The sequence below is a fragment of the Saccopteryx leptura genome, chromosome 2, assembly GCF_036850995.1.
Source record: "Saccopteryx leptura isolate mSacLep1 chromosome 2, mSacLep1_pri_phased_curated, whole genome shotgun sequence".
NCBI classification, from domain to species: domain Eukaryota; kingdom Metazoa; phylum Chordata; class Mammalia; order Chiroptera; family Emballonuridae; genus Saccopteryx; species Saccopteryx leptura.
Window position 1 is genome coordinate 7,741,304 of NC_089504.1, and position 10,668 is coordinate 7,751,971.

Below are 10,668 nucleotides of genomic sequence, written 5' to 3' on the forward strand. Positions count from 1 at the left end.
TGCTGTCTGGTGACACTTCCTCAGTGAGGTCAGGCTGCCCAGAAATGACCCCTTTCAGTTCCCAGGGATGAGAATACAGACTGTATTGCCTTAATGGATTTTTTTGTTTGTTTTAGATTTTTTAAATTATTATTCATTATAGAGAGGGGAGAGAGAGTGAGAGAAGGGGGGAGGAGCAGGAAGCATCAACTCCCATATGTGCCTTGACCAGGCAAGCCCAGGGTTTTGAACCGGTAACCTCAGCGTTTCCAGGTTGACGCTTTATCCACTGCGCCACCACAAGTCAGGTCTTTGTTTGTTTTTTTAAGCAAGTAAAGGAAGAATTTATTGGCCATGCAGGAAGATAGAGAGAGAAAAGGGAACTTGGAAAAGGTTCAGGAGGTTAGCCAGGACGAGCTGCCACTGCCCACTGCTCCCTGGTTCCAAGTCTCATGGGGTCCCTTAGAGCTTAGGAGAAAGAGTGAGGCAAGGAAAATGCCTGTGGTAGGGCGGGGTGGGGGGGTGGAGAAGAGGAGGAGGGTGGGGGAAGGCACAGGTGTGCTCCTGGAAGGGAGGGAGCTGTGCTTTAGTGATTTGAACTCCTGTATATGCGAGGTGATAAATGTTCAATTATAAATAACGTTTACACTGGACGTGATCAAACAGTTCGGGCACTCACAATGTCAGTTACTCTGGGCTGCCTGTTTTCCAGCACCATCGGGCAGGCTCAGAAATGTCATGGCACAGTTCACATCTCACAACCAGTTGGCTTCTTACTGACCTTAGGTGGGGGGTCACTTCAGATTCCTGGGAGGCATATTGCCAGAGAAAACCCCTGTGTCCTCTGTGGGGCGCTGGGAGATCTAGTCTGTGGCCAATGGCTTGGTAGGGCGGGACCTTCCCAGCAAGGCCGTGCTGGGGTGGCTTTCAGGCCGTCTGGTACATCTCTTGAGCAGACACTGCCCTCTTGAGGCTTCATCCAGCCGTGACACCGAGGAGAACGGAGGCGCAAGGAGGAAATGGACCCAGCTGATTGGTGCTTTCCTTCCAAGCATCCTATTTAGTGCCTTAAAATTGGCCCCAAATGCAAAAGTCGTTGGAGTATTGGCAGCATATTCATTCTGAACCTGAAAACGTGAAATCGACCCGAGTGTCATCAGTGGCCTTCCCAGTGCAACTCAGGGCGACAGCCAGAAAGCAAATACGTAGCCGTAGGACATCTTGGGACTGTCGGTTATCTGTAATTTGTGAAGAGGCAAGGGGTTTAGGGAACAAGAGACGAGTGTCCTTGTTTTCTAGTAACATGTGGAATTAGGATTGAGGATAAGCTTCGAGTTAAGCAAAATAACTAGTACAGGCCTGACCAGGTGGTGGCGCAGTGGATAGAGCGTCGGACTGGGATGCGGAAGGACCCAGGTTTGAGACCCCGAGCTCGCCAGCTTGAGCGCGGGCTCATCTGGCTTGAGCAAAGAGCTCACCAGCTTGGACCCAAGGTCGCTGGCTCCAGCAGGGGGTTACTCGGTCTGCTGAAGGCCCACGGTCAAGGCACATGTGAGAAAGCAATCAATGAACAACTAAGAAGTCACAACGCAAAACGAGAAACTGATGATTGATGCTTCTCATCTCTCTCTGTTCCTGTCTGTCTGTCCCTGTCTATCTCTGCCTCTGTAAAAACAAAAAACACACACAAAAAAAACTGGTACAGAGTTAAGGGAAAGGGGGAAGATATCTTGCTATAAATTTTGATATTAGATACCAAAAAGTGGGTGGGAGAAATGAGGAGAATGAAAGAAGGAAAGCACCAGTTACAGGAAGGCCAGGATTAACTAGCTCGATTAGGAACTCCGGAGCGAAGAGGCGCGTGGCGGGGACGTGGAGACGCCGGCCCCCCCAGCTGCGGCGCTGCCTACGTGGAACACTGAACGCGGTACAGAAACACGGCGGGGGGGGGGGGGGAACCCGCCAATAAGCCCACCGTCTAAACAGCATTGTTACTACCTTGGTGCACTCCCTTCCTACATGTCTGCCTTTAATGTCTTTATTAGATTTTTTAAATCATAAGAGTCAAATCATCAAACATGTGAGTTGTAGAAAATAAAAACTGCACCCATCTCCCTCCCCCCACAAAATTAGTCCAAGAAGCAGAGCTGGATTAGGACTGTGTTTGAGAGGGGCTTCATTCCTACTCACTCTCCAACTGAACCGAGCCCCTTAGTGTCCTGGGCTCACCAAGTTCTCGGCCTCTGGGCCTTTACCAGCCCCATGTCCACTTCTGGAATGCTCTCCCAAATTATTATTATTATTGTTATTATTATTATTTTGTATTTTTCTGAAGAGAGAAGTGGGGAGGCAGACAGACTCCCACATGTGCCTGACCTGGATCCACCTGGCATGCCCATGAGAGGACGATGCTCTGCCCATCTGGGGCATTGCTCCATTGCAGCTGGAGCCATTCTAGCGCCTGAGGTGGAGGCCATGGAGCCATCCTCAGCGCCCGGGCCAACTTTGCTGCAATGGAGCCTTGGCTGCGGGAGGGGGAGAGATAGAGAAGGAGAGGGGGAGGGGTGGAGAAGCAGACGGGGGCGCTTCTCCTGTGTGCCCTGGCTGGGAATCAAACCCGTTTCCCAAATTCTTGTCTGGCTGGCTCCTTCTCCTGCACAGATGTCGATGTCTCTTTTCTCGGAAGTCTTCTCAATGGTCCACGTTGGTTAGTGCCACTCGAGCGTGCGCCTGTGACCCTGCAGCTGCCTGTTATCATGCTGCCTCACCACCGCCTCTTAGTTCCCTGACCCTCGGCTGGCAGGTGAGCAGAGCCCCAGAGCCCCTGGCTCCCCAGCTCCAGGCCTTGGTTTTTTGTGTGAACAGGGGCGAGCCGAGCCAACCGTCCATGCAGAGAAAACAGGGTAAGGTGGGGGAAACCGAAGGATGGGAGTCATGTCTCCTGGGGTTCCCTCCCGTCCAAGCCTGGCTGCTGGCCTCTCCTCTTCTTCCCCCTCCCCTCTGTGAAATGATGGGACCCAGGAAGTTGAGAGGGGAGTGGGTCAGAACAGGTGACAGCTCTGTGGGGCCTGGAAGAGTGGGAATCTCAGGAGCCCACTCTAGTACTGGCTCCATCTCTAGTTTGGTCACTCACTCTCCACCAAGACCCCAGGGAGCAGGAGCAGGAGCAGGAGCACACTCAGCTGGTGAGCACTGAGTGTGCACGAGGCACATTGTTCCAGATGGACCTGACCGTCTTGTTCTCAGAGGGCACCTGGTCTGGTAAGAGTCCAGTGCAAGGCCTCAGGGTGTGGGGTCCAGGTCAGAAGCCTGGGTTCTGGTCCCAGCTCTGCCACTGTGTGACTTGGACAAGTTGCTTCCACTCTCTGAACCTCAGTTTCCTTAACTGCAAAATGGGGACAATAATAGAACCTACTTCATAAAGTGGTTGTGAAAACCCGTGACATTATGGTGTGGAAGTTTAAGAAATGGCCAGAAAGCCCCCCCCCCATGAGAATGCATGATGCAGGCTTTCCTGGGGAGTGCAGAAGGGCGGATGGATGCAGAGGGTGACCGCAGCCTGGCGCAGGGCCGGAGCACAGGGGAGGAAGGGCTCCCGTTTGCTCAGCACTGCAGGGCGCCCTCTGGAGCTAGCGCCCAGCGAGTATCCGAATATCCGTGACTCCCTCACTCCCCAGCCTCATTCAGTCAGGTTGGGCCACATGACTGGTTCTGGACATGCACTTGTGAGCACAGGGACAACTGCTGATTCTGGGGTCAGTTCGGGGTTGATGTGTTGCCTCCATCTTTTCTCCTGCTGTGGGTTCCGGTGGTGAAGCTCTGAGACGTAAGGGCTGCCAGACCCTCCTCACACTTTGTGAGACAGAGAAATCTTTACTGGGGCCAGCCATGGAGAATCGGGTTTGCTGGCTGAAGTAGCTAGAGCTAATGGACGCATACTGTCCTACTATTATTTCCACGTCTACAGGCCAAGTCGGATGCCTGTGGTCACACAGCCCATAAGCGGGCAGAGCTGGAACCCAGAGGAGGGACTCAAATGGCCAGTTTCTAGGAACTACACTTCCTTCACCTTATGACAGCCTGGCCCTAAGGGCTGCTGTCACATCTGAAATCTTGGGAGAAATGCCCAGTCGGACAGGGCCAGAGGGGCAGCAGGAATAGTCGGAACACTCGGCAAGTCTGGTGTGAAATGCTGCGATCCTGGATTGCGCTGAGCAGTTGTGACACTCCGGTCACACCCCTGCCGGTGATGGGGCTGGTCATGAGAAGCGCCGCCCAGTGAAGAAGTGACAGCTCACCCTTGCTTGGCAGAGTTGACAGCCGGGGACCGGAACCCTTATTCTGTACATCAAGTTACAAGGGAAGAACTCCTACCAATGTTGCTATTTCACTATTAGCTCTTACCAGCTTGTTCCCCACCCAGAAAGACAGTACTGCAAACTGTGAGCTTCAAAGTTAGACTTGGGTTCAAATCCTTGCTCTGCTACTTGCTGGCTCTGTGAACTTGGGCAAGTCACTTTGCCTCTCTGAGCCTCTATTTCCTCATCTGAAAACTGGGGGAGCAAAACTAAATCCTCAAAGGATGGATTGAAGCACTAGAGACAATGGCTACGAAGCACCTGGCACAGGGCCTGGCGCCTATGAGAGCTGGCAGCCCCTCCCCCAGGTGAGACGGGCACTATCGGAGGACAGAGCCCCAGCATACAAATCCGCAGCAAGATCGTTCACGCTTTTATTTACAAAGAGGACACATATACACATACACAGGTGTCACTGGGACATCTTGGGGACCCTGGAGGAGGGAACAGACCTTCTCCTCCACCTTCCCCCGACTCAGCATGGGCTCTCTAGGAAAGGGCTCTGACACTCCCTTGCTGGAAGCCTGTAGATGCGCGGCTTGGGGTCTCATAGCTGCTCATGGCCACATCTGCCTGCCCCAGTGGGCCGAGGACAAGGGGCTGTGAGCCTCTGCTCAGTCGCTCATGTCCAGGCCGAATTCTGGATACAACTCTTTGGTGGTGACACCTCGAATCATGGCTGAAAGGAAGGGTGCATGTCCGTGGGCGGGGCGGGGCTGGTCAGATCCCTGACCACCAGGGCAGTCCGACTCCCGCTCCTTCCTGCGGTTCTTGTCGCCATGATTACCCTCCTGCCACTCCTGCTCGACCACCCCTAACTAGACTCACCGAACCCCTGCCCCACTCTGCTGATGAGTCAAACAGGGCTCCCCTCGAATGCTTTCTCCACCCAGAGCAGCTGGAGTCATCTGCTGGACACGGAGATGTCGTTCACGTTGCAGTCAGAGCCTGCTGGAGACCCGCCCCCTTGGCCTGGCCCAGGTGCTAAGCCCTGCCCTCTGGTGGCACTCACTGCTCCTGCCCTCCCTTCCTGCCCTGTGAATGGCTCTCTTCAGAGGCCTCCCCGACCACCTTCCTTCGTCCCCACCTGCCGCCCTAGTCCTACCTCAGTACCTTCCATCTCTGCCCTTTCATTCCTTTGTAGCACCTAGCACGTTTTATAATTCATCTGTCTGTGTTCTTTATTAGTGACCAATCCCCCTCCCCCAGCCCAACATGGAAACAGAAGTCACATGAAAAACAGAGCCCTTCAAATGTCTGGTTCTCCACAGTGTTCCCATGCCTTGTAGGGTAGCACAGGGTAGGTGCTGAGTAAACATTCACTGAACAAGTGACAGTGGATAGGGCGCCTGCTCCATCTCCTATGAGCTGAGGAAAGGTCTCAAGCTGGGGCCTGTTTAATGAGAGCTCATGCCCTAACCACTGGGCTACAGTCACCTCATACTTCTTTCTTCCTGAGCCCCGGTTATCTTCCTCTCTTCGTGCCTCTCTATTTCCCTCCTCCTGTTTTCTCCTTCCCCTCCTTTGGGACCAATTCCTCACTGAAACAGAGAGAAGCCCTCCCTGCCGCGGAATCCTGGATGCGGACAGTTCTGCCACAAGTGATAAAACTCATGCAGCAACTGGACAGACAGTCCCAGCTGTCCACCCCAAATGGTCACTGCCCACTGACCATCAATGCCCACCGGTCTGAGCCAGGTGATGCAACTGAGGCCATCTAAACAATTCCTTACCTCCAAGGTGGGCTGTCCGAGCCCGCCCAGACACACAAGTGTCTGTGCCTCAGGCCAAGTCCTCTGCATAGTGAGACTGTGTTCAAGGAAGAACCCCTTTAAACCACACAGAGCCGCTCAGCACTTTCTGCCTCTGGAGCAATCAGCCCCTTGAGGCTAGGTTTCAATCAGTCTGAAAAGGCCCCAGAAGAGTGGGGACCCTGGTCTCTGGTCCAGCAGGTGGGTGAGCCCATGCTCAGACCTACGTGCAGCCTCAAAGCATGCTCCACCCAGAATAAAAAGCCAGGGGGCACAGGTAGGAGCTATACAGCTGCTTCGCTAGGTGGCCAGGAAGGTGCAGGGGCCTTCAGAGAGTGGGAAGCTGCTAAGGGTGGGAAGATTGGCAAGTTAGGAGCGAAACCCAGCCAGGGCTGAGGGTCGGGCCTTCCTTTGAGCCCTGTCTGCTCCTCGGAGTCCTGCTCTCACCTAGCTTGCCCAGCAGCATCTGGCCCGCATCCTTGATGTCATTATACTCATGGAGCTGGGAGATGTGGTCCTCCAGTTCGTCCACACTGTAGCCCCTGGGTGAGGGACGGAGAGAGGGGCTGATGAGGGTCCAACGCTCAGAGAGACAAGGCATCTATTTAACAAATGTTCACAAAGGGCCTACTTGGTGCTCAGCGATGGGGACAAAGAGATGGCAAGATAGACCCTGTCCACTGAAGCTTGTCATAGCAAGGTATCAGTCCCTGGCCAACGCTCTCCATACCCTCAGGGAGAGGCCCCATGTCCGTGTCATGTGGCTGGCACAAGGGGTGTGGGGAAACCCAGGAGTTGTAGAAGAACCAGCCTCCCCCAGGCACTGAAAACCACGCCTGCAGAGAGGAATGGAGTTTGGGTGCAGACAAAAGCAGAGGCAGAGAGTGTGGGCCCCAGACAGCGTTAACCTCCATGCCCAACAGCTCTCCGGTTCCTGTTTCCTGGTACCCCCGAGCCTGCGCACATGCTACCCGAGAGGCTGCTGGGACACCCCGAGTCCAACGGTGCCGTCCTGTTTTTACGCTGAGATACCGTGACTGGGTTGCCATTACTGGGCACGAGTTATCTTAAGTTCCCTGAGGAGTCCAGTGGGACTTACTCAGATGTTAACTGGGAGATCTCCTTGTCCAGCATGTCCCTCTTCTCCTTCAGCTTCTGAATGTCAAGGTGCAGAGAATCCTCACTGGCCCCATCAGCCTGGCCAGACTTGGGAGATGGCCGCTGAATGGAACAAAAAAGTCACTGGCTGAACTGACCAGTTATTCACAATTCAGAACCTACAAGTTGTCCCCCAAATAGCCACTCCCTGCTTCTGCTTGGTAATAGAGGCCCAAATGAGACTACATTTCCCAGCTTCCCTTGGAATTATATATGGCACTATAACTAAGTTCTGGCAAGTGGAACTTAATTCAAAGTGGTATATGCTACGTCTGGGAACTGTCCTTCCGGGGAGAGGGCAGGCCTTTCTCCTTCCTGTCAGCTGGAATGTGGAAGTGACACTGGAGCTAAACAGCGTTTTGGATGATGAAGTAGAAGCCACACTGAAGATACGGCGGAACAAGACAGAGGCCTGTGTCCCTGATGTTTAAGTCACCACTATTTGGGGTTTTCTGTCACTCCTAGCCAAACCCAATTTTAACTAAAGGGCCTACCCCGGCCCCAATCTAACCCCAATCTGCCTCATGTCTACGTGGATTTGTCTCTCAAGTCGGTGATGTCACTAAGTTTATGATCTCATTGGATAACCAAGTCTTTCCCTGGAACTATAGTTCATCTTTGCCCATTATGCTTCCAAAAGCTGCAGAGACCAGTGCCTGGTACACTGCTAATTTTCAGGAAATGTGTGTTGGATCAACTGTCTACACGTGACGCAAGAAGAGATGGAGGAAGACGTGGTTCCTATTCTTTGGACGGTGCATTTAATCAAGTCAGTCGTCAAATAGTGAGTAGGCACTAGCAAAGGCTCCTGCGCTGCAGCAACAGAGAAGACAGCAAGCCTGGCCTCTGCCTTCATGGAATGGGTAGTTTAGTTCCAAATATAAAACACTCAACAATTATGCTCTTCCCTTAGAGATCTTCATTTAAAGCTCTACTCAGAAGTCACACTTCTGGCCCTGGCTGGTTGGCTCAGAAGTAGAATGTCGGCCCGGTGTGTGGATATCCCAGGTTCGATTCCTGGTCAGGGCACAGGAGAAGCGACCATCTGCTTCTCCACTCCTCCCCCTCCCTCTCTTCTCCTTCTACAGTCATGGCCTAGAAAAATTGGTTCAAGCAAGTTGGCTCTGGGTGCTAAGGATGGCTCCATGGCCTTGCCTCAGTTGCTAAAATAGCTTGGTTGCTGAGCAACAGAGCAGTGGTCCCAGATGGGAGAAGCATCAGCTCTAGACAGGGTTGCAGGTGAATCCTGGTCGGGGGGCATGCAGAAATCTGTCTCTGCCTCACCACTTCTCACTTAGTAATTAAAAAAAAGAAAGAAGTCGCACCATCAGGAAGGCCTTCACTGACCACCTCATTTAAATGGTTGCTCCTCAATCACTCACTATTCTTTTGTCCTGATGTTTTATGACATCTATCATCACCTGACATGTCATACCTTTCATTGATATTATTTTCTTTTTCTTTTTTTTGTGACAGAGACACAGAGAGAAACAGAGAGAGGGACAGACAGGAAGAGAGAGAGATGAGAAGCATCAGTTCTTCGTTGTGACACCTTAGTTATTCACTGATTGATTTCTCATATGTGCCTTGACCGTGGGGCTCCAGCAGAGCAAGTGACCCCTTGCTCAAGCCAGTGACCTTGGGCTCAAGCCAGCGACCTTGGCTTTAAGCCAGCGACCATGGGGTCATGTCTATGATCCCACAGAAGGGACAGTGACCCCACGCTCAAGCTGGCAATCTCAGGGTTTTGAACCTGGGTCTTCTGAGTTCCAGTCCAATGCTCTATCTACTGCGCCACCACCTGGTCAGGCTCATTGATATTATTTTCACTGTTGGCCTTACACCATTGGAGTATAAACTCCATAAAGGGCAGTGCCTTTGTTATATTTATTGCTGGTTATACTGTGTCTACAACAGTACATGGCACATAGTAGATACTCACTAAAATTGGTCAAAAGAATGAATGACAAATTAGTAATCTACAAGGTACAAATCTGAAAAGTGCTTTGAAAATAAAGCATAGTGTGCTAAACAAGTGTCTAAAAGGTTCACTAGATTGAGCCAGAAGTGCGGGTGAGGCCTCTCTGAGGAAGTTCAATTTTAAAAGATGTGTAGGCATGAGACTGGCAAAAAGCTGAGAGTATTCCAGCCCTGGGTGGTGGTACAGCACAAAAAGCGTTAACCTGGAGCACTGAGGTCGCCAGTTCTATCCCAGAATTGCCAACTTGACCCCAAGGTCGCAGGTTTGAGTCCCAGTCAGGGCATGGGGAACATATGACAGGCAATCAATGGGTGCACAGCTAAATGGAATGAGTTTATGCTTCTCTCTCTCTCTCAAATCAATGGGGAAAAAGAAAAGGTATTCCAGACGGGACAGTGTATGCAGATACTCTAAGACAGGAGAGAGCACATGTGTTTGAGGGAGCCGGAGTGGATTATGTGTGGGTGGGCCGGGTGAGGGAGCGGATGGCATGTGAAAAAGAACCACTTGTGGTGCTGTCAGGAGGAGGCGAGACAGAGCCCACTGGCGTGCCACTGAGGAGGGCAGGACACTGCTTCTTCGAAGCTTGGGCACGAGGAAAAGAAGGGGAGGACTGAGAAATGGCCTGGAGTTTCTCAGCAGAGTAAGGTTGGTCAGGGGAAGCCCTTGGAGAGGGTTAGGGCTGGGTCAGCCGTTGTGGGGTCGGAGAGGACGGCTGGGAGCAGCAGTGACTTACAGGTGGAGGGCAAGAGTGTGGGGGTGGCACAGGCATACTCACAGGGGATCGGAAGGCCCCGCGGCAACTTTTGGAAAGTCCTGGTTGAGTCCTGGAGAGGGATCCGATGGGAAAATGGCTGATTGGCCCTCGAGTCCGCTCCGGGAAGACAGGGTACTGTGGGGTGTGGGCGGAGGAGTTGGGAAGTAGGAGCGCCGGGGGCTGTGTTCCCGGGATGAGGGTGTGTGGAGGACAGGGTCGGGGTCTCGGGAGGTGAAGTCTGGGACGAGAACGGCTGAGGCAGAGCTCTGGGAGGTCGGAAAGGGGCTGTAAAAGGATGCGCTTATCCCCTGCTATCCGCCCCTAGCCCACCTCCTGAGCCCGGGGGTCCGCGCCCCCCGTTTCGGGGGGGTCTGTGGTACAGGAGGGTCCAGGGCGGGGCGGGAGAGCGGCCTCTCAGGTCCACCAGGTCATCAGAACGCTGCGATGGAGACCCGGAACGTTCACACAGCGAGCTGCGCGCGCACCCGGCGCGGTCGGGCCCCGCCTCTCAAAGTGGGCGGAACAGCTTTCAATATGACTCCGCCTCTTCCTCCTTGCGGGCGTCAACATGGCCATGCCCCCTTCCTTGCATTTTTTTTTTTTTCATAGACCAATGGAGTTAAATAAATAAGGCCGCGCCCACACGCTGCTGCCTATAACCGTCCTGATCCCTCCTTTTCTGGC

General features: G+C 53.0%; 1 protein-coding gene across 1 annotated transcript; it reads right to left on the minus strand.

The window, feature by feature from the left end:
• Positions 1–4,698: 4,698 nt before the first annotated feature.
• SWI5 (SWI5 homologous recombination repair protein) lies at positions 4,699–10,560 on the minus strand. Its single transcript, XM_066362694.1, has 6 exons — positions 10,470–10,560; positions 10,315–10,397; positions 10,006–10,119; positions 7,188–7,309; positions 6,536–6,630; positions 4,699–5,016 (listed from the first exon to the last, which is right to left on the minus strand). Exons 1-6 carry the CDS (start codon positions 10,558–10,560, stop codon positions 4,952–4,954), a joined length of 570 nt encoding a protein of 189 aa, XP_066218791.1. The 3' UTR covers positions 4,699–4,951.
• Positions 10,561–10,668: the final 108 nt, after the last annotated feature.